Source organism: Oncorhynchus clarkii, chromosome 10 (genome assembly GCF_045791955.1).
Source record: "Oncorhynchus clarkii lewisi isolate Uvic-CL-2024 chromosome 10, UVic_Ocla_1.0, whole genome shotgun sequence".
NCBI classification, from domain to species: domain Eukaryota; kingdom Metazoa; phylum Chordata; class Actinopteri; order Salmoniformes; family Salmonidae; genus Oncorhynchus; species Oncorhynchus clarkii.
Genome location: NC_092156.1, coordinates 63,396,451 through 63,424,036, shown reverse-complemented (window position 1 = coordinate 63,424,036; position 27,586 = coordinate 63,396,451). Strand labels below are relative to the sequence as shown.

Below are 27,586 nucleotides of genomic sequence, written 5' to 3'. Positions count from 1 at the left end.
TGAACTGTAACTCAGTATAATCTTTAAAATTGTTGCATGTTGCTTTTATATTCTTGTTCAGTTTATATAGCCATCTATCTATCCATCTGCCACTGGTCAAATACTGTACAAATAAGGCTTGGGGAGGAGGGAGTGGGTTTGTCTGTCTGGTTCTCAGTGCTAGGATGGATCTGAGGGTCAGGGGGCTGGAGGTCAGAAGGGGCCTTGGGGGGGTTGGGGGCGATATTAGGGCTGAGAATTGCCAGGGACCTCACGTTACAGTATAATCACTATACTTAGGTGCTGATACCATATGTTTTGCAATTCGATACTGTGATTTTATTGTGATTTGATGTTCCAAACATATTGCTCACTATATGTGTCTGCTGCAGAGAGACGAGAGAGAGCCAGGAGAAAACACACGTTGATCACTTCTGAAGACACATTTTGGTGCAGGTGCAGCCAGCTAGCGTAAAAATAATATTGTGATAGTCAAAACGATACGATATGATATATGGTCAAAAATAATATCCCGATATGTAACTGTATAGATTCCCCACTCATCACTAGGAGATAGGGTCATGAAGAGGTTTTAATGTGACAGATGATCTGTTAGTGACAGGATTCAAGGTGTTTTCGCTTTACTGCCAGTCTCAAGTTAGATCAGCTGTACTCCCTGTGTTCTCCTGTAAAAGGCCACTGAATTACTCTCTTAAATATCTCTGAAATACTTGACATTTACAATAAAAGACTCCAGCTCCTCTCTTATTGAAACTATTGATGTCCTCAACCTTGTTCTTTGTGAAAGAGTCTTTAAGATCCTCCATCTTGTTTCCTCTCCTCTCTCAAAACTCCCTTTATTCTACCCTGTACTTCCTGTATTGTCTTGTAAAGGGGCACTAGTTTTTCCTTTGGAAGACATTTATTGACCGGTATACATGTTCAGGGCTCTAGTTTTGACGACTTCCATCTCGTTTCCTCTCCTCTCAGGGCAGAACTTCAACCTGAGACAACTGGGGATCTGCGAGCCGTCCACGCGCCGTGGCCTGGCCTTCTGCTCCGAGATGGGCCTCCCCCACCGCGGCTACTCGGTCGGCGCCGGCTCCGACGTGGACACCGAGAACGAGGGCGTGATGTCACCAGAGCGAGCTATGCGGCTGTGGGGACGCGGGGTGAAGTCGGGCGGCCGGAACTCGTGCCTGTCCAGCCGGTCCAACTCGGCCCTGACCCTCACCGACACAGAGCACGAAAACAAGTCGGACAGCGATAATGGTGAGTCCGGTCGGTGTGCACAACACACATTTGATTTATCCCTCTCTTTTATCTCGCCTTCCTTGGCTCGGGAGAGTGCACGGCTCAACATCGTGCACACTCCCCGGCATGTCCACTGACACTGAGGGATCGGTGAAACACAGTTGTTGGGAAAGAATGTTGAATGAGAGTTGGTGTCGCTCAGCGTTCCTTTCCTCTTGTGACCACTTCACTTGAGAAGATGCAGCTGTGAACTTGACAATGAGAGAATTTGAGGGAACTCAAGAATTAGTGTGAATGCGTACTGTAAGTGTATGTCGGCATGTTCATTGAAGCCCACTGATTACTGAAGGTGAAGGGTTAACCCCAAGGCGTGGTGACAGACAGAGCAAAGCACATGTTGCTCCTAGTGACGGTTGGATTATGACTCTCAGGGTTTGACTTTGTTCTGGAGACGAAAGTGAAGAGAGAGAGAACCCTGTCACCTGTTCTCTGTCCTCTACTCCCCCTCTCCTCTGCTCCCCTCTGCTCCCTCTCTCTCCCCGAGCTGCCAACCTTTTTTTGATAAAGTTTCCCCCGGTGGCCCCTAGAGCGCCATCACAGATAGCTTTGTGACTCTGTCTCTGTCTCTGCCCCTCTCTGCATATCTCTAGCTCTCTCTCGCTCCCTCTCTCTCTCTCTCTCTCTGACACGGTCTCTCTCTCTGACACTGTCTCTCTCTCTCTCTGACACTGTCTCTCTCTGTTTCTCTGTCTCTCTTTCTCTCTCTGTCTCTCTCTCTATCTCGCTGTCTCTGTCTCTCTCTGTCTCTCTCTGTCTCTCTTTCTCTCTCTGTCTCTCTATCTCGCTGTCTCTGTCTCTCTCTGTCTCTCTCTCGCTGTCTGTCTGTCTCTGTCTCTCTCTGTCTCTCTCTCTCTCTGTCTCTCTCTCTATCTCGCTGTCTCTGTCTCTCTCTGTCTCTCTCTCTCGCTGTCTGTCTGTCTCTGTCTCTCTCTGTCTCTCTCTGTCTCTCTCTCTCGCTGTCTGTCTCTGTCTGTCTCTGTCTCTCTCTGTCTCTCTCTGTCTCTCTCTCTCGCTGTCTGTCTCTGTCTGTCTCTGTCTGTCTCTGTCTCTCTCTGTCGCTCTCTCTGTCTCTCTCTGTCTCTCTCTCTCGCTGTCTGTCTCTGTCTGTCTCTGTCTCTCTCTGTCTCTCTCTCTCGCTGTCTGTCTGTCTCTGTCTCTCTCTGTCTCTCTCTCTCTCTCCCGCATATACCCCTTTCCCTCACAGCCATTATATCAGCTCCATTTACCCCCCAGTCTCTCTCCTTCACTCTCTGGTTCACCTAGTCCAGTGTTAGGAGTGTATCTCTGGCTGAGTGAGCTCACACAATGGTTGATTAGCAGGCCTTGGCGGTTTGAAGTGCACATGTGTGAGGTTTGAACGGGAGGAGGAGCGACACTCTTCTTTCGCTCCTCTCTCACCCCATCTCCTCTCTCAGAGCGACCATGACTTTTTCGTTTTGTGTTATTTTTCAAAGAGCACTTGTGTGACAGGTGGCGTTTTATGGCTCTCTTTGGCACTCTAAACCACTGAGTTTTGAAAGAATTAGTTTTCATTGTTCCGACACCCACAAATGTTATTTTAGTATCTCATTTTTATTTATGTTTCTTTAGATCATATTGAATGGAAATGTGTCAAACAATTGGGAGTAAGAAAACAACAACGTAAGAACAAACCTGCTGACAATGTCAGATTCGTACCTTTAAAGACATGAAATTAAAAATATTTTAATGAACATAATTAACGAAATTTTACCTGCATCTTCATGAAACTACATTCATTAGTCTGTCTCTAGACACCTCGGCTTACAGGTGCTGGGCTAACCTTTAAAATGTAGACGTTACAAAGCTGTTCTAGGACTGGAATCCCGACGGTTCTAGTGATATAAAGTTCTTACCTAACCACTTCCATTAGGAGTTCCTATACCTTCATTAACACCTCTTTGGCTTCATTAAGAACAGAAAAAACTAGAAAGTGCTGAAGTTGTGCGTTTATATATTAAATGCCATTAGAATGTGAGTTTGCGTGCCCCAGAGTATAGACAGGCCCAGCTAGGAGGAAATTAGTAGTGGTTGAAATAGATTGTGTCTTAAAATAGTTGATGTTAGGAAAAAGAATTCAGCTGTTATTGTGTGTGCGTGTGTGTGTGGGTGTGGGTGGGGGTGGGGGGGTGGTGTATATGTGTGTGTATAAGCCTCTCAGACAGGTTCTGAGTGTCATGTTTGCATTGAGGCCTGGCCATTGTTTAGGTCTGGTGTTCAACAGTGTTGCAGTGAATCTGCAGTTGTCTCGTTAAACTAGGACATGTGCTGTAGGTGTTCCAGTTCCCCTGCTAACAGCTAACCAGTGACAGGTGTGGCCCTGCAAAATGCACAGATTACACAGAGACTGGAAAGTGCTCATGACATTCAACTGAGTGGTATGGATAGAGTAGGTGTGTGAGTGCACTGTGGTGGCACCTGGAATTTTTACTGGCGCAGCGTGTTTGAAGATCCAGCCGAGAACAGGATAAAGGATAAAGATGGTAACTGTTCTCTCTCAGAAGTAGGGGGGCTGTGAAATCCAAGGTTGCTGGGCCATGGACCCCCCTGTCTATTCATTTTAAAGGCACACACACACACACACACACACACACACACACACACACACACACACTCACAAAGACGCACACAGACACACACTCTCTCCTGTCCCTTCCCCAGCCATATCAAAAGGCTCCCTGTTTACATGTGCTTGGCTTCTCACGTAGCCAGAGCTGTGGAAGAGAGTGTGTCCAAATGATTGACACACTGTTTGGTTTTCTTCTCCACCCCTCCCTCTGTCATTCGCTCCTTCCCAAGGTTAAAGCTTGTCAGCACCCAAAGCTTGTGAGGTCATTGAAATTCTAAACACAGGGTTACAGCCAGTACAGCCAAACTGGTCTTAAATACAGTTAACACTAAAAACATTGTATTTGGCTCAAGACATTCTCTAAGACCTAAACCTCATCTGGAGTTGTGTATAAAGAGTGTGACCATTGAGAATTTTAGGACGATCAACTCCTAGGTATCATTTTGGAAGGTCAATAATCATGGTCAAGTCATATTGACAAAGTTGTTGTGAAGATGGGGAGAGGTACATCTGTTATAAAAACACGTTCTGCGTTTTTGACAGGAACGTCAACTGTACTAGTTGTCAGGCTTTTGAGCTTGTCTCATCTTGATTACTGTCCTGTAATATGGTCAAGTGCAGCAAAGAAAGGCCTAGCAAAGCTGCAGCTGGCTCAGAGCAGAGCAGCACACCTCGCCCTTAACTGCACGTACAGAACTAACATCAACAACATGCAGGCCAGTCGTTCCTGGTTCAGGGTTCACAAGGGATTAGATGCTTCTCCTAGAAATAATACTGTGATGAAAATTCCAGATTATCTGCATAATCCAAATTCATTCAGCTCAGACACATATACATACCCCGCAAGACATACCAAGAGAGGAAGAGTAGCTGCTGCTTCAGGAAGAGCTAATTGGGATCCGAATGAATCGAAACCAAAAGCTAAACAGGTCCACTCTTTGAAGCTTTTCACCAGTCGACAGACAGTAAAGTTACACACACACACACACACACTCTAAGACATTACAGTCCCTGTGCTTACACGACGGGGCTACCAGCCCGCTCTACTCTGCCTGACGACCGTCGACAACTTCAAACGTTCCAGGAACTAATTCCGTTTAGGATAGCCGGGATAAAGGCAGGATAATGTAATGCGGTCTGTGACCAACCGCGGAGGAAGGAGCGGCCTTCATCCCTCCGTCCCTCCGTCCGCATGTTTCTGTCACACTCCTCTTTTCATTACTGTTCCTCAGGGAAGTTTTCCTCTCTCTTTTGACCTTTTTTAACTTTCTGCCTTTTCCCACTTTAACAAAGATCCCATATGGCATCAGGCAAATACACACCAAACCAGAACAAAACAGGATGAAAGTTTCCATGGTGTTCCTACTCCCTAGCCTTCGTCTCTGTGTCTTATGACTAGCGCTTCTGTAACCGAGACGAAACCCTGGGAGGACACAGGAGTCACCTGAGCACCGTGCTCTGCTGTGTGGTTCTTTGTTGCGGTTGGGAGACGATGGGAAGAGAAGGAGACAGAAAACAAAGAGCGAGAAAGAGAGACGGAACACAAAAGAGACGTCTCTGGAGTTTGTGCTTCCAAGGGGAACATGAGTTGAGGATGCGCCCCTGCGCCCTCCTTGCCCGCCCCACCCCCCTCGTGCCCACCGGTACCCAGGAGTACCGCGCCTGCCACACGCCATGAGCCACAGGAGACAGGCACCGGGTTAGGCATGAAAGAGAGAGAGAGAGAACATGGACGAGAGAAAGAAGAGATCTGACCGCACACACTTCTTCTGTTTCTCACGTCTCTTGTGGATTGGGCTGTAAGTTGTCTGGGGAGAAACCAATCAAACAATCAGCTCACTGGAAAACCTCAGTGGAGTCACCTAACTTCATTATTCTATCTCCCTGCTGTCTCCCTTCAGCTGGCCCATCTTAAAAAAGCAGACGGAAAACAGTTAAGAATTGTGCAGAAGTGTAAGTAGTTTACATTTCAAAAACTACATAAAGATGCACACACACACACACACTGCTGAAAATAAGTCCAACGTCATACAATAAACATGGTTCACAGCTCTTTCATCTTGTGTGTGTTTTCCCTCAACTGTCTAGGAGATCATGATATGTACATGTGCACATGCACGTATACCCCCTCCCTTTCCCCGCTGGCCATAATCGGGGTCTCTAAACTACGCAGATGAGCGGTTTAAAAATGCTTATTGTAGAGGTCTGTGGCTTCCCCTTTAACAATATTTAAAAATAAATGTGTCAACAGCAATCTAAACCCTGTGAATATCTTAACCGGCTTAGCTCAGCCTGGACCCTCTGTCTCAGTTACTATCAGCTAGTTATCCCCCAGGATCTGTTGCAGCCTGGACCCTCACTCTCAGCTACTATCAGCTAGTTATCCCCCAGGGTCTGTTGCAGCCTGGACATGCTGTCTCAGTTACTATCAGCTAGTTATCCCCCAGGATCTGTTGCAGCCTGGAACCTCAGTCTCAGCTACTATCAGCTAGTTATCCCCCAGGATCTAATGCAGCCTGGATCCTCAGTCTCAGCTACTATTAGCTAGTTATCCCCCAGGATCTGATGCAGCCTGGACCCTCAGTCTCAGCTACTATCAGCTAGTTATCCCCCAGGATCTGTTGCAGCCTGGATCCTCATTCTCAGCTACTTTCAGCTAGTTATCCCCCAGGATCTGATGCAGTCTGGACCCTCAGTCTCAGCTACTATCAGCTAGTTATCCCCCAGGATCTGATGCAGCCTGGACCCTCTGTCTCAGCTACTATCAGCTAGTTATCCCCCAGGATCTAAAGCAGCCTGGACCCTCACTCTCAGCTACTATCAGCTAATTAACCCCCAGGGTCTGTTGCAGCCTGGACCCTCTCTCAGCTACTATCAGCTAGTTATCCCCCAGGATCTGTTGCAGCCTGGACCCTCAGTCTCAGCTACTATCAGCTAGTTATCCCCCAGGATCCGTTGCAGCCTGGATACTCAGTCTCAGCTACTATCAGCTAGTCATCCCCCAGGATATGTGGCAGACAGAGTAACACAATGAGGGGCAGACACACGGACCCACAGACAAACACACCCACAGACACACGCACACACAGACACACGCACCGACAGACACACACACACATACACACACACACTCTAATGCTCACATTCTTCTGTCCAGTGTATCAGTCTTTTGTTACTTGTCATGTTTTGTGATATTTGTGGACCACAGGACCGTAACTGCTTTTGGAAAGCGAATGGGGAAAGAAATAAACCACTAAACGGTTGTGTTCTAATGTCACTACAGGGTGTTTGTCGTGTAAAACTCTCTATCTGCAGGATTCCTGGAGGACTTTTTGTAAGACCTTTTGATTTGATTGTTTTTTGATCCTTAATTGTTTTTGAAAATATCTACTTGCTAAAATATCGAGACGGAAATTGCTTTAAATTGTCGCAGAGAGTAGGAATTAGAACAATAGTACATTTGTCATTCCTATAAAATGGTTGCAATCCGTCTACTTGTATCATCAGTTGGAGCCCAGGACTGTGTTCAGTCTTACTCCAGGTCCCACTCTCACAAAATGTTATTCAAATGTTTCTTTTTTCTCATAATTCAGGCCCTGTGTGTACACATCAATGGAAACAACGCAATCCTCCTCAGTTACTAGTGTCCAAGTCAATCCATTCGCTACTCTTACCTTGTTGGCTAGACAACAACAGGGCCCCCAAAACAAGCTAAGGAATCTTCACACAGGATTACTTTTGTGATCGTGTGAAAAGAGGGAGCACTGAAGTGTAGCCTGAACGCTCCGGCCGGCAGTCTCAGGAGGTTAAAGTGAGCTGGGGAGTACACACACACACACACACACACACACACACACACACACACACACACACACACACACACTAGTGTTGTTGTTCCCTAGAGGGGTAGTGACCCAGGAACTTCCCAGTGTGTCAGCATCAGCATGGGTTTCTCTTTGTTCAGGAGGATGATCTATCTGAGGCCTGACCCCTCACCCTGATCACAGACAACAGCAGCCATGTTGACACTGAAACCCCAACACTTCCTGTCCTGTTCAGTGGCTGTGGGGCGCTGGGTGGAAAGGGGGGGACGGGAGACCTGACTGGGGATGGGGACTGTAGGGACGGGGAGACCTGACTGGGGATGGGGACTGTGGGGACGGGGAGACCTGACTGGGGATGGGGATTGTGGGGACGGGGAGGCTTGACTGGGGATGGGGACTGTGGGGACGGGGAGACCTGACTGGGGATGGGGACTGTGGGGACAGGGAGACCTAACTGGGGATTGGGACTGGGGACGAGATGTGTGTGTCACTCCTCCCTCCATAAAGACAGAAACAGAGGCACACAATGTATTGCAACAAACTCACACACACACTTTACATACACAGAGGCATAAGAGGCTATCATACAGAGGCATAAGAGGCTATCACACAGAGACATAAGAGGCTATCACACAGATGCATAAGAGGCTATCACACAGAGGCATAAGAGGCTATCACACTCACACATCCATGACCAGGATCTAGATATATACCCCACCCATTAGAACAGGTCATACCATTTAAATACCAGTCACCAGATACCAGACACCAGGCCCAGCCCAGCTCTTTCTTCCCTGTGTGTGTGTGTCTGTGTGTGTGTCTTTGTGTGTGTGTGTCTTTGTGTGTGTGTGTCTTTGTGTGTCTGTGTCTGTGTGTGTGTCTATGTGTGTGTCTTTATGTGTGTGTCTGTGTGTCTTTGTGTGTGTGTGTCTTTGTGTGTGTGTGTGTGTGTGTGTGTGTGCGTGCGTGCGTGCTTGCATGCATGTGCGTGTGTGTGTGTCTTTGTGTGTGTGTGTCTTTGTGTGTGTGTCTGTCGGTGTGTGTGCCTGTGTGTCTTTGTGCGTGCATGTGACGTGAGCCGTGTTGTATTTAATAACTGTCCTGTCAGAATACGCCCCCAAATGGCACCATATTCCCTTTGTAGTGCACTACTTTCGAGCACGTCCCATAGGGCTCTGGGTCATAGTAGTGCACTACAAAGGGAATATGGTGCCATTTGGGGCTCAGACAGGTTTATTACACTACACCATGGGTCCATCGTTTGCGGAGCCAACCAATTAATATATTAATCAAATCTCCCCGAGGATGATGGAGAGGGAGAAACAAGACAAACCATTTTCAATATGGTTTTAATCAGTAGCTGGGGAGGCCAAGAGGTCACCAACACACACATACACACACACACACGCCCTTGCTATCTCCCTTTTGTCTCTGTGTTTTTATTCATTAGTGTGACGACTCAACATCTCGCTCCAGGCTAGACATATCCAGACAGATCTAGGCAGATCCAACACACACACACACACACACACACACACACACACACACACACACACACATACACACACACACACACACCCACTACTTAAAATAAGTCCAACGCCACACAATAAACATGGCTCACAGCTCTTTAATCTTGTGTGTGTGTTCCCACAACTGTCTAGGAGATCATGATATTATCACACACACACACACACAGACAAGGAACGTCTGTTTAGTTAAAACCCAGAGGCTGAACATGCAGGTGGGCATCAGCACAGTGAGGAGCGATACAGCTCTAATGATAGAGGAACGGAGGAGGTGTGTGCGGGTGTGCGCATGCTGTATGTATGCAGGTGTTTTTCTCCTTTGTTTGTGTGTGTGTGTGTGTGTGTGTGTGTGTGTGTGTGTGTGTGTGTGTCTGTCGGTGTGTGTCTGTCGGTGTGTGTGCCTGTGTGTCTTTGTGCGTGCATGTGACGTGAGCCGTGTTGTATTTAATAACTGTCCTGTCAGAATACGCCCCCAAATGGCACCATATTCCCTTTGTAGTGCACTACTTTCGAGCACGTCCCATAGGGCTCTGGGTCATAGTAGTGCACTACAAAGGGAATATGGTGCCATTTGGGGCTCAGACAGGTTTATTACACTACACCATGGGTCCATCGTTTGCGGAGCCAACCAATTAATATATTAATCAAATCTCCCCGAGGATGATGGAGAGGGAGAAACAAGACAAACCATTTTCAATATGGTTTTAATCAGTAGCTGGGGAGGCCAAGAGGTCACCAACACACACATACACACACACACACGCCCTTGCTATCTCCCTTTTGTCTCTGTGTTTTTATTCATTAGTGTGACGACTCAACATCTCGCTCCAGGCTAGACATATCCAGACAGATCTAGGCAGATCCAACACACACACACACACACACACACACACACACACACACACACACACACACACATACACACACACACACACACCCACTACTTAAAATAAGTCCAACGCCACACAATAAACATGGCTCACAGCTCTTTAATCTTGTGTGTGTGTTCCCACAACTGTCTAGGAGATCATGATATTATCACACACACACACACACAGAGACAAGGAACGTCTGTTTAGTTAAAACCCAGAGGCTGAACATGCAGGTGGGCATCAGCACAGTGAGGAGCGATACAGCTCTAATGATAGAGGAACGGAGGAGGTGTGTGCGGGTGTGCGCATGCTGTATGTATGCAGGTGTTTTTCTCCTTTGTTTGTGTGTGTGTGTGTGTGTGTGTGTGTGTGTGTGTGTGTGTGTGTGTGTGTGTGTGTGTGTGTGTGTGTGTGTGTGTGTGTGTGTTAGTGTGTACTGGTGTACAGGTGTTTCCGTTCACAGGACAGGCAAGGTGGTAGAGCCTCTGTCATCCAGGGCTTGAGTTCATAGCCCGTACCCTTGTAAAGGACTGATACGCTGTCACACCTTTATCCACTGTGTCATATGTCAGGAGATTACAGACAGGCGTGGCGGTGAATGGCAGACCCAGGGAGAAGGCCAGGTGTCACTGCCAGGGCCTGGACTAGGATGAAAGACTCACTTCTGGTTTTATGGTGAGCCAACGGCAAGCTGTGGCAGTCACAGCCTGTGTCCCAAATGACAGCCTATTCCATATGTAGTGCACTTCTTTTGACCAGAGCGCTGGCCAAAAGTAGTGCTCTATATAGGGAATAGGTTGCTATTTGGGACGTAGTCACGGTTTAGCTAACCCTCTGGTTCTAAAGTTCACAGGCCCTTCACCAAACAGCGAACTATGCCCCCCTCCATCCCCCTCCGGCTAGAACTCCACTTCACAACCTTGGCACAGCGAGGCACCCAAAGCGCCAGAGCAGGAAGAATGTGTCATTTCCCATTCCGCCTTGGCGTCAAACTTAAAATGGCCGCCTCCTCCAGGGCACACTTTAATTGTGTCTAGTAAAACCAGAGGCGAGTTTTTGAAAGGCCGTCGCCATGCCCATAACCGTGGGGATGTTCCACAGGCAGGCTCTGTGTGTCTGGCTCTTCTGATGTTATTAGCTGGGTGGTTTGGTGCACTAACATAACATACCAGCTTTAAGTGCACTGGCTGTGGGCTAATGGAGGTAGCAGTACGGCGCTAGTAAAGTAGGCACAAAGTAGTGTCCCGCAATTATTCATATACCCCAATCAGAAAACGTGTACACTTCCTGAAAGTGTAACCATCAGGAGTAGTTGAAATCAGGGATAAATTAGTGGAATCGGCCAATCAGCCCTCCCGATGGCTTTGGGCATCCGGTTGCTCCCGCTGACTGATCCTCGACTGAGCCTTTTTGGCCAAGAACACTAACTTTCCCCTCAAATCTCCCTTTGTCATAAATGAGTGAGGACAAGTCTGTGTTTGCGTCCCAAATTGCACCCTATACCGTACAGGCCCTGGTCAACAGTAGTGCACTAAATAGGGGTGATGGTGGTGTTTGGGACGCACAACTAATGCGTGGGGAAAGAGTCTGAAGCTGGTTCAGCCTGGGGAGGGTTTGGTCTGAGCGAGAGTGAGAGAGAGGGAGGGAGAGGGAAGGAGAGGAGAGAGAGAGAGGGAGAGAGAGAGAAAGCAGAGAGAGAGAGAGCAGAGCGCGCCACACAGTACAGGCCATCTGTGGCCAGTTTAAGAAGCAAGAAATTGGATCGGCGACAAGACACACTGTTTATCTCTCTCTAAGTCTGGGGCCTCTTTGCTCTTTTCTACTCTGTGAGTGAACAGGCGCACGCACACACACACGCACGCACGCACGCACGCACGCACACACACACACACACACACACACACACACACACACACACCACTCTACTCTTCAGCACACCACAGCTCTAGCAGAAAATTCGATCATGGTACAACTGTTATTTAACAATTTTTTGGGACTGTAACACTTGTGTTTACAACCGGAAAATATAACCGCTAGTCATTACAAGCTTGAATCCCTAAGAGCTGTTGATTTGGGTTTGATAGGGTATTTCTTTGTGTGTGTGCATGTGTATGTGCGTGCGTGTGTGTGTACGTGTATGTGCATGCGTGTGTGTGTGCGCAGCGATCATCTGGAGTCATTGGAGGGTTTCAGGGCTCCAATCAGTCTGAATTAGCCGATCAATCCACCAGCCAGGCCCCTCCAATCTACCCCAGAGTGGGGAGGTTGTGTTCACTGCCAGGCCTCTTTATTGTGTCTATGCATTAATCAGGCCCTATTCACAGACTGGAGGAGGTCCTCCAGTACACAGTACACATGCACACATACACGCACGCACACACATACTAACACATACACTGACACGCATGTGTACACACACACACACACACACACACACACACACACACACACACACACACACACTGAAACTTCCGTGAGAGACAGCTCTCAATTCATTGTGTTGTTCATGACTTGCTTTGATTGCCTTCATACCATCCTGCTCATCACTATCAAGTTCATTATGCATCTTTGTTCATCTAAAAAACGTCCGTCGTCTGTCTCCTAACAGATCTTTGTCCCACCAGGGACCAGGCCAGTGTTACACACCCTGCGTGTGTCTGAAATCACACCCTATTCCCTATGTAGTGAACTACTTTTGACCAGGGCCCATTGGAAAAAAGTAGCGCACTATATAGGGAATAGGGTGCCATTTTGGACACAAGCCCTATTTAATTACAATGCTAGAATGTAATTACTCAGACGCGGAGTCATATCGCTGACTACAGCCTATCTACAGTAAATGTAACAGTTCTTCTTCCCCTAAGTGTTAAGATCAATTGAATTTCATAGGTCAGCTGGGATATTAATGTTAGTGATGGGTTACAGAGATCAGCTATTTTCAATGAGGCTGAGGACAGGTGTGTGGGGAGACACACACACACACACACACACACACACCCGGGCACACACGTGTCTGAACAGCGCTATAATGCCAGGCCATCAAAACGAGAGGAAGAAAGACCTGTCAGATATTATATAACGGGATAATGGGCCGATCACACCTCACGCCAAATGATCCTGTAATCCCATCAGTGGTATCGATCAGGCCGTTTGATATCCGGGTGTCGTTAATGAATGTTTGACATAAAAACTGATCTAAAAACCCAGACGTCAAGCCTTGCATCACCTTAGACCAGACTCCGACCCAGATTTATGTCAAAAGCATTACTGTCATTATCCACACTCTGGCTAATGCATTTAAAGTACTGCATCAAAGTGTGAAAAAAACAACTCCTTTCTCATCTTCACTCCCGCTAAGGAATACAGTATGGAAGTGACAACTTAAATGGCAAAGAGATTGAAAACTCATTTTAAACAAAGTTTCAAGGGCCTGTCAATAAATGTAATTATGAAGCCCTGTTTACATCAGCAGTTGTCACTCTGTCTCAGAGTTCTCCCTATGGTGAGCTAGAATGGAAGTGTTTGGCTTCATAAATACATTCATCAGACCACAGAACCCCTCTCCTCTCCTTCTCCCGTTGAGAGACTCCTTTCTTTATTACTTTAAATAATGGCTGTGAGAGAGGACTGAGTCCCTCCTGTCTCACCTCTGACCCCTCATGTCTGTCCCGTAGGCATAGGGGGGTGTAGTATGGTGAAGGGGGAGGGGGGGAAGTGGGACATAGGGGGGTGGAGAGGGTTGTAAGACACCCCTAGGGACCTCTGACTATAACACGTCCCAGAGCTCCGTGTTGTCTAAACTCAGCTAACTCTATTATATGAGGGATATAAGAGGAAGTGTTCCTCCCCCAGAAAAAGAGGGTGGTAGAAAGAGACAGACGAGTGGAGTTGATGAGTGTCTGTTGAGAAACAGAGAAAGAGAGTAAGAGAGAAATAGAGGTGGGGGTGGTAGCAGAGGGCAGAAGCTGCTTTTTAAAGAGCTGGTTGATTCCGTTCTGCCTGGGTGAGCTGGAGGTCACTGCTGGTGAGCGTCAAGGACACTCCCTCCTGTCCTCCTTCTCCCCACCCCACCTCTTTTAGCTTCTGTCTCTCTTCCCCCTCTTCTCCCTTTCCCTCCCCACTCACTGATTGAATCGGTCTGTCTGTCTCCCCCTCTTGAGTAAGGGTTCAGTCTCAGGTTCATGTATCTAAACCCACACTAGCATACCATTTTTTAAAAAGCAATGTATTGGCCACTCAATAGTCATATGCTAGTATGGCTGTTTTAATCAAGCCTCAGTCCCCCATCTACACCTTTAGACAGTCACTGTGTTAGTCCACCCCCGTGTGGCGCTGGTGGCTCAGAGAGGAGGTGACTGGGACTCTACTCTGCCGAATAACTCACTCAGAACAACGCTCTACTCCGCTCCTCCTCTCCTGCCCCAGAGGCTTGTGGGGAATGTGGAGTCAGCTGTTCTGACGAGGAGCTCTCGGGTGACTCGCCCGACTCCGTGACATGTGACAGGACAGGCCATCACGGGACCAGACACGGATGCTCGGGGAGGGAAAAGAGAGAGGGAGAGAAGGAAAGAGGGATAGGGAGAGACCAGAGAGGGAGAGGAGGGAGGAGAGAGTGAGGATCGAGGAAAGAAATAGAGAGTCCGGAGGAGAGACGGCAGGAAGCGAGACGAGAGAGCGAATGGATGGAGAGAGAACAGAAAAGGGGAAGTCAGTGGGGGAGAGAGAGATAGATAGATGGATGAATACAGAGAAGGATGGATAGAAGTGAAGAGAAGAGAGAGGAGAACAGAGCAGTGGTAGTCAGGGGTGATAGAGGCAAAGAGAGGGGAGGCGGAGGGGGGAGGTAGGAAATAGAAAGGGAGTAATGGTCTAAACTCACCAAAGGTGTGTGGGATGTATTTTAGAATGTATTGTTTTGAATTATAGCGACCCAACCGAAGCCGGGCAGGCGGCTTGTCCGCTTTGTCGCTTCGCTCAATTAGAACGTGTCTTTATTTATTGCATTTTATCGCTGGCTCTGTATTCACACAAAACATTTAACATGTAATTCATCCATTTTCTTCGAGCTCATTTGAAGAGGTAGCGAAGGGTTGAGGCTTTACCATACATCCTAAATTAGACCATCCACTAATGGAAACACAACATCGCGATCAGCAAAAATGATTGGAGATATGGACTATCCTGCGAGCGTACAGTCACTACTCTGGCCGTCCCGTCATTCCACCCGCCTAGCTCTGCTTGATCCGCCCGCCCGCGTCTGGTGAGTTTTCCGCTTTATCGAGACAGAGAGAGGTGGAGGTAGAGAGAGATGGAGCGAAGGAGTGTGTGCAGGCCGGGAAGAGCGGGGGGTGAGACGCTAAAGTCATGTATTAATCATTACTCCTTCCTGTGGGCTACTGTCAGAGGGCTGAGGGAGAGCAATGCCAGACCCAGAGCCACCAACATGATGCAGTATGTGCCTGTGGTCCTGTTAGAAACCGCTATCAGTCCATATCCATCCCTGCCTCCTTTTCTCCATTTGCACACTCACTCCATCCATCAGTAAGTGTAACTGGAACATGTTGCAGGGCCAGAGGGAATGACCGTTATACCTGGATCCATTAACCTCATAGTACTGTGTGTGTGTGTGTGTGTGTGTGTGTGTGTGTGTGTGTGTGTGTGTGTGTGTGTGTGTGTGTGTGTGTGTGTGTGTGTGTGTGTGTGTGTGTGTGTGTGTGTGTGTGTGTGTGTGTGTGTGTGTGTGTGTGTGTGTGTGTGTGTGTGTGTGTGTGTGTGTGTGCGCGTGTGCGTGTGTGTGCGCGCGCGCGCGCGCTGAGGTAGTGAATAGGCAGAGCAGCACCATAGTATTCCCAGAATTGTATGTCTGGAGACACAAAGCTTGTAGTTAATGGGTCTTGAAGGCTGAGTCATTGTGTGAGAACCGCCTCACTTTTTCTCTTGGAGAGATATCAATGAAACGTGAGGGAAACACACGCAGTTGACTTCGAATCAAGACGCCATGAAACATTAGATCTCACAGCGGTTTTCCAGGCTTAATTGATGTAAATGAATAGAGTTTATGGGTTATGGGGAATAGAAAGACTATAAGGGTTATCCATAGACTACACTGGCACCACTGATCTCTATGGTGGTGGGTTTTCATCCATAGATTAGTTTCATGAAGTTAGACTCCCACTGGCAGTGGCACCACTGCTGTAATAGGTATGTCTCCAGATAATACTGGCACCACTGCTGTAATAGGTATGTCTCCAGATAACACTGGCACCACTGCTGTAATAGGTATGTCTCCAGATAATACTGGCACCACTGCTGTAATAGGTATGTCTCCAGATAACACTGGCACCACTGCTGTAATAGGTATGTCTCCAGATAATACTGGCACCACTGCTGTAATAGGTATGTCTCCAGATAACACTGGCACCACTGCTGTAATAGGTATGTCTCCAGATAATACTGGCACCACTGCTGTAATAGGTATGTCTCCAGATAACACTGGCACCACTGCTGTAATAGGTATGTCTCCAGATAATACTGGCACCACTGTTGTAATAGGTATGTCTCCAGATAACACTGGCACCACTGCTGTAATAGGTATGTCTCCAGATAATACTGGCACCACTGCTGTAATAGGTATGTCTCCAGATAATACTGGCACCACTGCTGTAATAGGTATGTCTCCAGATAACACTGGCACCACTGTTGGTCCCCCTTGCTGCTATAACAGCCTCCACTCTTCTGGGAAGGCTTTCCACTAGATGATGGAACATTGCTGCGGGGATTTGCTTCCATTCAGCCACAAGCGCATTAGTAAGGTCGGGTACTGATGTTGGGCGATTAGGCCTGGCTTGCAGTCGGGGTTCCAATTCACCCCAAATGTGTTCAATGGGGTTGAGGTCAGGGCTCTGTGCAGGCTAGTCAAGTTCTTCCATACCGATCTCGACAAACCATTTCTGTATGGACCTCGCTTTGTGCACGGGGGCATTGTCATACTGTAACAGGAAAGGACCTTCCCCAAACTTTTGCCACAAATTTGGAAGCACAGAGTGGTCTACAATGTAATTGTATGCTGTAACGTTAACATTTCCCTTCACTGGAACTAAGGGACTTTAGCCCGAACCCTGAAAAACAGCCCCTCCTCCGCCAAACTTTACAGATGGCACTATACATTTGGGCCGGTAGCGTTCTCCTGGCATCCGCCAAACCCAGATTCGTCCGTCGGACTGCCAGATGGTGAAGTGTGATTCATCACTCGAGAGAACGTGTTTCCACTGCTCCAGAGTCCAATGGTGGCGAGCTTTATACTACTCCAGCCGACGCTTGGCATTGTGCATGGTGATCTTAGGCTTGTGTGCGGCTGCTCGGCCATAGAAACCCATTTCATGAAGCTCCCGACGAACAGTTATTGTGCTGACGTTGCTTCCAGAGGCAGTTTGGAACTCTGTAGTGAGTGTTGCAACTGAGGATAGACGATATTTACGCGCTACGAGCTTCAGCCCTCGGCGGGTCCCGTTCTGTGAGCTTGTGTGGCTTACCACTTCGCAGCTGAGCTGTTGTTGCTCCTAGATGTTTCCACTTCACAATAACAGCACCTACAGTTGACCGACAAACTGACTTCTTAGAAAGGTGGCATCTTTGTCGGTGTCACGTTGAAAGTCACTGAGCTCTTCAGTAAGGCCATTCTACTGCCAATGTTTGTCTATGGAGATTGCATAGCTGACTGAAATAGCAGAATCCACTAATTTGAAGGGTTTCCACATATTGTTGTAAATATAGTGTATGTTCAGGAGTACAAATTTGCTTAACAAGTCACATAAGTTGCATGGACGCACTCTGTGTGCAATAGTGTTTCACATGGTTTTTAAATGAGTACCTATTTTCTGTACCCCATACACAGAATTATATGTAAGGTCCCTCAGTCGAGCAGTGAATTTCAAACACAGGTTCAACCACAAAGACAGGGAGGTTTTCAAATGCCTCGAAAAGAAGGGGACCTATTGGTAAAATATAAAAGCAGACATTGAATATCCCTTTGAGCATGGTGAACTTATTAATAACACTTTGAATTGTGTATCAATACACCCAGTCACTACAAAGATACAGGCGTACTACCTAACTCAGTTGCCAGAGAGGAAGGAAACCAGTCAGGTATGCCAATGGTGACTTCTTAACAGTTACAGAGATAAATGGCTGTGATAGGAGAAAACTGAGGATGGATCAACAACATCGTAGTTACTCCACAATGCTAACCTAATTGACAGAGGGGAAAGAAGGAAGCCTGTACAGAATTAAAATACTCCAAAACATGCATCCTGTTTGCAACCAGGCACTAAAGTAATACTGCAAAATATGTGGCAAAGCAATTAACTTTCTGTCCTAAATCGTGACAAAAAAGTGTTATGTTTGGGGCAAATCCAATACAACACATTACTGAGTGCCACTCTCAATATTTTCAAGCATAGTGGTGGTTACATCATGTTATGAGTATACTTGTAATCGTTAAGGACTGGGGAGTTTTTCCAAGATAAAAATGAAACGGAATAGAGCTAAGCACAGGCCAAATCCTAGAGGAAAATCTGGTTCTGTCTGCTTTCCACCAGACACTGGGAGATTAATTCACCTGTCAGCAGGACAATAACCCAAGCCAAGAAGACTGTGCATGTGAATGTGAATGTTCCTGAGTGGCCGAGTTACAGTTTTGACTTAAATCTGCTTAAATCTATGGCAAGACCTGAAAATGGTTGTCTAGCAATGTTCACCAACCAATTTTACAGAGCTTGAAGAATTTTGAAAATAATCATGTTGAACAATCCAGGTCTGGAAAGCTCTTAGAGACGTACACAGAAAGACTCACAACTGTAATCTACGCCAAAGGTTATTTTACAAAGTATTAACTCAGGGGTGTGAATACTTGTGTAAATGGTATATTTATTGTGTGGGTGTTGGTGAATGTAAAAATGTGCAGTCAGGCGCAGGACACAGATATGAGTAATAGTCCGAAATTTACTCAAAATAAAAGTACTGTTCCAAACAAGGCAAAACACAATAATCCAGAGCACAAAAAACGCAAACCCACATGACAAACAATAACGCACCAAACAGAGAGGTAAACCAGAGGGTTAAATAAGGAACATCATTAATGGAATGGAAACCAGGTGTGTATGATAAAGACAAACCAAAACGAAAATGAAACATGGATTGGTGGTGACTAGAAAGCCGGTGATGTCGAACGCCGCCCGAACAAGGAGAGGGACCAACTTCGGCAGAAGTCGTGACAGTACCCCCCCCCCCCCCCCCCCCCCTTACGCACGGCTCCAGCTGCGCGCCGACACCGGCCTCGGGGACGACCCGGAGGACGCAGGGCGATCCGGATGGTGGAGGATGTCTTCCACCGGCACCCAGCATCTCTCCTTCGGACCGTACCCCTCCCACTCCACGAGGTGCTGAAGGCCTCTTGCCCGACGTCTTGAGTCCATGATGGCTCGCACAGTATATGCCGGGACCCCCTCGAATGTCCAGAGGGGGCGGAGGAACCTCCCGCGCCTCAGACTGCTGGAGTGGACCAGCCACCACCGGCCTGAGGAGAGACACATGGAACGAGGAGTTAATACGGTAATCAGCGGGAAGTTGTAACCTATAACTAACCTCATTCAATCTCCTCAGTACTTTAAATGGCCCCACAAACCGCAGACCCAGCTTCTGGCAGGGCAGGCAAAGGGGTCGAGAGCCAGAACCGGTGCGTACACCGGGGCCTCACTGTGGTGGCGGTCGGCATGGCCCGTTGTAGACGCACATGAGCGTCCCATGTCGCCTCCGAGTGCCGAAACCATTCATCCACCGCAGGAGCTTCGTTCTGGCTGTGATGCCACGGGGCCAGGACCGGCTGATAACCTAGCACACACTGGAAAGGAGATAGGTTAGTGGAAGAGTGGCGGATGGAGTTTTGGGCCATCTCCGCCCAGGGGATGAAAACCGCCCACGACCCCGGCCGGTCCTGGCAATAGGACCGCAGAAGACTACCCACATCCTGGTTGACTCTCTCCACCTGCCCGTTACTCTCGGGGTAAAACCTGAGGTGAGGCTGACCGAGAACCCCAGGCGTTCCATAAACGCCCTCCAGACTTTAGACGTGAATTGGGGACCCCGATCAGAAATTATGTCCTCAGGCACCCCATAGTGCCGGAATACGTGGGTGAACAGGGCCTCCGCAGTCTGTAGAGCGTAGGGAGACCCGGCAAAGGAAGGAGACGGCAGGACTTAGAAAACCGTTCCACAACGACCAGGATCGTGGTATTACCCCGTGACGGGGGAAGATCAGTCACGAAATCCACCGACAGGTGTGACCACGGTCGTAGTGGAACGGGAAGGGGCTGTAATTTCCCTCTGGGCAGGTGTCTAGGTGCCTTGCACTGTGCGCACACCGAGCAGGAGGAAACATAAACCCTCACGTCCTTAGCTAACGTGGGCCACCAGTACTTCCCAGCAAGACAGCGCACTGTCCGACCGATGCCAGGATGACCAGAGGAGGGTGACGTGTGGGCCCAACAGATCAAACGTTCGCGGACATCATACGGAACGTACAGACGCCCAACTGGACACTGGTTGGGAGTGGCCTCTGCACGTGACGCCCGCTTGATGTCCGCATCCACCTCCCATACCACAGGTGCCACCGGGAAAGAAGCTGGAATTATGGGAGTGGGACCCGTGGACCGCTCCTCCGTGTCATACATCCGGGACAGTGTATCTGCCTTAACGTTCTGGGAACCTGGTCTGTAGGATAAAGACAAAACTAAACGAAAATGAAACATGGATCGGTGGTGACTAGACAGCCGGTGACGTCGACCGCGGAACGCCGCCCGAAGGAGAGGGACCAACTTCGGCAGAAGTCGTGACATTTCTGAATTTAATTTTCAATACATTTGAAAACAATTCTAAAAACATGTTTTCACTTCATCATTACAGGTTATTGTGTGTAGATGGGTGAGAAAAACATATATTTAATACATGTTGAATTCAGGGTGTAACAACAAAATGTGTAATAAGTCTAGGGGTATGAATACTTTCTGAAGGCACTGACCAGGAGACGTGGTTAGTTTGGTTTCTACCCGTTTCTGAGAAGTGGAGAGACATCTCCCACGACAGGCGGAGAACTAGGATCTCCAGGTTGAAGGAAGGCAGCACTCTATTCAACACATGTACTCTAAAACACACACACACGTTGCATAGGCATGCACACAGGCAGGCAGACATGCACGCGCACACACAGACACACACACACACTTTCACTTGCACCTTGAGGGCTTACATCACCACTTAAGTTCGATTTAATATTTCAAGGAATCCTGACACTCAGTTTTAATAAACCTACGGAGAGCACTATCACATTAAAAGGATAGTTCACCTACATTACAAAATGACATATTGGTTTCCTTACCCTCTAAGCATTCTAAGGGCAAGGTATAGCAGCATGCTTTACATTTAGTATTCATGGTACAAATCCCTTTCAAGTCATGGTACCAGCATTTTTCGAGCATGATGTCCAAATCACCCGAAAGTATCTAACATTGATTGTGAAGCTTAACAAAGTCACTAATAGATGATCTGAGATGATGCGTGAAAATTACTAATATCTGTCCCATAAGTTGAATGTAATTTGTGCCACAAATGCTAAAAGGATGGTATGTGGAAACTAAACCAAAGCAACGATTGCTGTCATACCTCGTCCATAGAATGTAATGAAACCAACGTGCCATTTTGTCATGTGGGCGAACTGTCCCTTTAAGTAGAGGTCATTGGAATCGCATGTATGTATATAAGAGTGTTCTTAAATAGGAATATAAAGTGGACCTTATTTTCATAGCACTCAATAACGCTGAATAAGGTTGAGTTGAGTCACGATCTTAGACGCTGGCCATGTGGGTGTGTGAATTTGTCTTTATTTTTACTATTTTCTACATTGTAGAATAATAGTGAAGACATCAAAACTATGAAATAACACACATGGATTCATGTAGTAGCCCAAAAAGTGTTAAAAGAATCCAAATATATTTTATATTTGAGATTCTTCAAAGTAGCCACCCTTTGCTTTGATGGCAGTTTTGCACATTATTGACTCAGATGATCTCCGCATGTGTGGTTCCCAGTCACCTGGAATGCATTTCAATTAACAGGTGTGCCTTGTTAAATGTTAATTTGTGGAATTTCTTTCCTTAATGCGTTTGAGTCAATCAGTTGTGTTGTGACAAGGTAGGGGTGGTATACAGAAGATAGCCCTATTTGGTAAAAGACCAGGTCCATAATATGGCAAGAATTACTTTAAGACATGAATGTTAGTCAATCCGGAAAATGTCAAGAACTTCAAATGTTTCTTCAAGTGCAGTTGCAAAAACTCTATGATGAAACTGGCTCTCATGAGAACCACCACAGGAAGGAAGACCCAGAGTTACCTCTGCTGCAGAGGATAAGTTCATTAGAGTTACCAGCCTCAGAAATTGCAGCCCAAATAAATGCTTCACTGAGTTCAAGTAACAGACACATCTAAACAACAACGGTTCAGAGGAGACTGTGTGAATCAGGCCTTCATGGTAGAATTGCTGCAAAGAAACCACTCCTAAAAGGACACCAATAAGAAGAAGAGACATGCTTGGGCTAAGAAACACAACCAATGGACATTAGTCTGGTGGAAATCTGTCCTTTGGTATGATGAGTCCAAATTTGCGATTCTTGTTTCCAACCACTGTGTGTTTATGAGACGCAGAGTAGGTGAACAGATGATCTCCGCATGTGTGGTTCCCACCGTGAAGCATGGAGGAGGAGGTGTGATGGTGTGGGGGTGCTTTGCTGGTGACACTGTCTATGATTTATTAGAATTCAAGGCACACTTAACTAGCATGGCTACCACAGCATTCTGCAGCAATACACCATCCCATCTGGTTTGCGCTTAGTGGGACTATCATTTGTTTTTCAACAGGACAATGACCCAAAACACACCTCCAGGCTGTGTAAGGGCTATTTGACCAAGAAAGAGAGTGATGGAGTGACACATCAGATGACCTGGCCTCCACAATCACCCAACCTTAACCCAATTGAGAGGATTTGGGATGAGCTGGACTGCAGAGTGAAGGAAGAGCAGCCAACAAGTGCTCAGCATATGTGGGAACTCCTTCAAGACTGTTAGAAAAGCATTCCAGGTGAAGCTGGTTGAGAGAATGCCAAGAGTGTGCAACGCTGTCATCAAGGCCAAAGGGTGGCTACTTTGAAGAATCTAAAATATATATTGATTTGTTTAACACTTCTGTGGTTACTACATGATTCCATATGTGTTATTTCATAGTGTTGATGTCTTCCCTATTATTCTACAATGTAGAAAATAGTAAAACATTTACAAAAACCCTGGAATGAGGTGTGTCCAAACTTTTGACTGGCTGTGTGTGTGTGTGGGGGGGGGGAGCGAGCTGTACCACAGTAGACATACTATACAGTATACACGCTGTACCACAGTAGACATACTATACAGTATACACTATACAGAATACAGTATTCAGTATACAGGATACAGTATTCCCAGCCGGTGTGTTCTGGGGTCACCACCATAACCTGTTTAGGTGTAGCTTTTAGCAGGTCTGGGATCAGGGGTCCACTCATCCCATTACTTTACTGAACCTGTTAGGGGCGTCCATTGGAGGATTAGTTACTGCATGGCCACAGGGTCACTCTGAAGGCAACACACATATACACGCACGCAGTCACACACACACACACACACACACACACACACACACGGATGCATGCACATGCACACGCACCACAGGGAGGGTTGAAGTGGAGCTTTTCTTAAGGGCCTAAACTGACAGATGCTCCTCTTTAAACAGGCTGAGACATCATCACATCAACCCTGAGTAAGCACTTTTTAATGGGCCCTGAAATCCCCACACCACCAGGGACCAGTCCAGTCGCTGGACGTGTTGAGGGAAAGCTGCTGTAACACAAAACAGGTTTCTTCTATCTCTCTGTGAGTTTGTCAAGAGGCTCAAACAGACGTTGATATTTCCCACTAGGATCTTGTCCCGGCAACACTTGGGTTTTTTGGCAGCGCCGCCCAATGTCATATGGCGCCATCTGAATGTGTGATTATTCCAGGCTTCCATAACGAAGGACTGTTTAGCGCCTGATGCTAATAGGTTATGAGGAAGAGGCCTGGGCCAAGCGCCTGTGCTAACAGAAAAACATGTCGGCGAGCTATTCGGCAATCTGTGTCTCTCTGCTCTGGCAAGCCATGATGCCAGGTCACGAATCAGAATTGAACATTTCTAATCTCCGCTGTCAATAAAAGGAGGGATCTAAAATATCCCCTCCAACCATTGGCAGTTTGTACCGTTCAGTCATTGTCATATTTTATATTTGTATCAATTAAAAAATATTACCACAGAAAAAATGGGGATCCATGAACCAAAACGACAACTTGAGGGGATAAGTTAATTTTTCATTGATGAGCATCAGTGTGTTTACGTGTATTAGAAATGTCAATAATAGCCTATGGCAACCAATCCCCAACATGAAAGTGTGGAATTATGCAAATGCTGATATTTCCAGTGAGCTAGTTAATTTGCTGAAGAAAATGGGGAATGTAATAGGGAGGAAGAGACTCCGATGAAGTTTTGAAAGAGAGGGAAAGTGAGAATTTTAAGGGGGTGTTAAGTTAACCACCCTGTTGTAATTATCAGGATTACCACCCACTGAGGTTTTTGAGGGCATCATGATGACGGAAATACGACCTTATGAAGAGGTGATTATTAGCGTTGGTAGCTTAAGCGGCTCGTTCTTACTTCTTCATATTTGATCAGGGGAATAGGGGACGGAAAAGTACTGCAGACTCGGGGGATTTGTGTCAACGGAGGGAATCAGAAGACCCAGGAGAAACAGTCCGGAAGTCCAGAAGCCCAAAGCAATACAACACTACAGCCTAGAGTAACCTACTGCTGGATGACAGCTTTGCTATTCTCTGGTCTGGACTGGTTCACTAACACAGGGGACTGGAATAGGAAGTGTTACTGTTGTCCCCTGTGTTAAGACACACGCTTGAATAAACATTTACAAAAACAGCTCTCTCCAGGGTGGTGGTGTGTGTGGGTAGATCACTCCATCTCTCTCCAGGGTGGTGGTGTGTGTGGGTAGATCACTCCATCTCTCTCCAGGGTGGTGGTGTGTGTGGGTAGATCACTCCATCTCTCTCCAGGGTGGTGGTGTGTGTGGGTAGAACACTCCATCTCTCTCCAGGGTGGTGGTGTGTGTGGGTAGATCACTCCATCTCTCTCCAGGGTGGTGGTGTGTGTGGGTAGATCACTCCATCTCTCTCCAGGGTGGTGGTGTGTGTGGGTAGATCACTCCATCTCTCTCCAGGGTGGTGGTGTGTGTGGGTAGAACACTCCATCTCTCTCCAAGGTGGTGATGTGTGTGTGGGTAGAACAAGCCATCTCTCTCCAGGGTGGTGGTGTGTGGGTAGAACACTCCATCTCTCTCCAGGGTCGTGGTGTGTGTGAGTAGAACACTCCATCTCTCTCCAGGGTGGTGGTGTGTGTGGGTAGATCACTCCATCTCTCTCCAGGGTGGTGGTGTGTGTGGGTAGATCACTCCATCTCTCTCCAGGGTGGTGGTGTGTGTTGGTAGAACACTCCATCTCTGTCCAGGGGGGTGGTGTGTGTGGGTAGATCACTCCATCTCTCTCCAGGGTGGTGGTGTGTGTGGGTAGATCACTCCATCTCTCTCCAGGGCGGTGGTGTGTGTGGGTAGATCACTCCATATCTCTCCAGGGTGGTTGTGTGTGTGGGTAGAGCAGGTTGATGGAGGTCTGATTCTGTACAGAAGGTGCAGAGGTGGTTCCACACTGACTGTGTCATATCCTCAAGCTGCTACAGAACACACTCACACACACACACACACACACACACACACACACACACACACACACACACACCACCAGCACCACCAAGTTCCTAGCACCCATTCACTCTGGCACGGCAGTCCACTTCTCTTTTATCATTATGTGATTATTTAAAAGCCTCAGTCACTCGCTGAACCACTCTGCTATTATGGAAGAACTGAATCCACTTCCCTTCTCGCCCCTGTCAGCTGAGAGAGAAAAGAGAGAGAGAAGATGGAGGGAGAGAAGAGAGAGAACATGGAGAGAGAGAAAGAGAGGGAGAGATTGAGAGAGCGAGACAGGTAGAGAGAGAGAGAGAGAGAGAGAGAGAGAAAGAGAGTGATCACTGGAGGTGTAACATGCCTTGAATGCATTTATGGCCCCTAGGAGTTGTTCCTCCTGCCTAGTCTGCAGACACATACTCCAATCCATATACAACTTCCCAAAACCCACCTCAAACACACACTACACCCTGTCCCGTCCTCATCTCCAGCCCAACACGTAGCCAGGGATTCACTCAGCCTCTCCCGGCCCCACAGCCCATTCTGTTTAACTGTAAGGTAACTGTAGATGTTGTCTTTTACAACAGCTATTGTCACAGTGACAGTGGGAGTCTGTTGTCACAGTGACAGTGGGAGTCTGTTGTCACAGTGACAGTGGGAGTCTGTTGTCACAGTGACAGTGGGAGTCAGTGTCTGTTGCTGTGACTCACAGGTGAAAAGTTCACCGCTCCATCTCTGTTTGTCATGCTATACCTCCCTAGTCCTACAATGACTTGGTAGAACACAAACACATGGAGAAGAGCGAGAGAGACCAGGGGAGATAGAGGAGGGGATGGAGAATGAGAAAGAGAGGGAGATAGATATAGGGGGAGAGGTAAATCAAGTGGGAATGAAGGGAAAATTGGTAGAGAGGGAGGAGAAAAAGATGGGAGAGGGAGAAAGAATGAAAGAATGGGAGAGAGAGAGAGGATGAAAGGGGGAGAGAAGGGGAGAGAGAGATGGAGAAAGATCAAAAGAGGGGGAGAGAGAGATGAAGAAATATCAAAAGAGGGGGAGAGAGAGATGGAGAAAGGTCAAAAGAGGGGGAGAGAGAGTGAGAGAAAGAAAGAATGAAAGAGGGGGAGAGAGAGATGGAGAAAGATCAAAAGAGGGGGAGAGAGAGTGAGAGAAAGAAAGAATGAAAGAGGGGGAGACTCCTACAGAGGAGCACACATGTATAGCTGTAGTCCTAACCGAGTCCCTTCCCAGCTTGTTATGTTAACAGTTCCCATACAATCTGGGGATGTTTGATGGAGAAGGCTGTACGTTTTAAAGGAGACTGCCCCAGGGGCAGGGCAATACCATATAGTGAGTATAGTGGGAAGGAGAGCTGAGGCCCTGTATCGCGCACCTTTCATCTGGAAGACCATTTGGCAGTTGGCAGCTGAACAGCGTGTGTGGGGACGGGTGTGTAAGTCAGGGTGTGTGTGTGCGTGCGTGCGTGCCTGTGTGCGTATGTCCATAGTGGCAGTTTCTACACTCGGTGGAACCACAGGGTGCAAGGAAAGTTAATTTTACCCAGTT

General features: G+C 47.4%; 1 protein-coding gene across 1 annotated transcript in view; it reads left to right on the top strand.

Moving 5' to 3' along the window:
- Positions 1-27,586, top strand: part of LOC139419314 (teneurin-3-like) — a 405,690-nt gene that overhangs the window by 101,170 nt on the left and 276,934 nt on the right. The window contains exon 3 of the mRNA XM_071169258.1: positions 970-1,251. Coding sequence (XP_071025359.1) covers positions 970-1,251 — 282 coding nt within the window. The remainder of the gene's footprint in view (positions 1-969; positions 1,252-27,586) is intronic.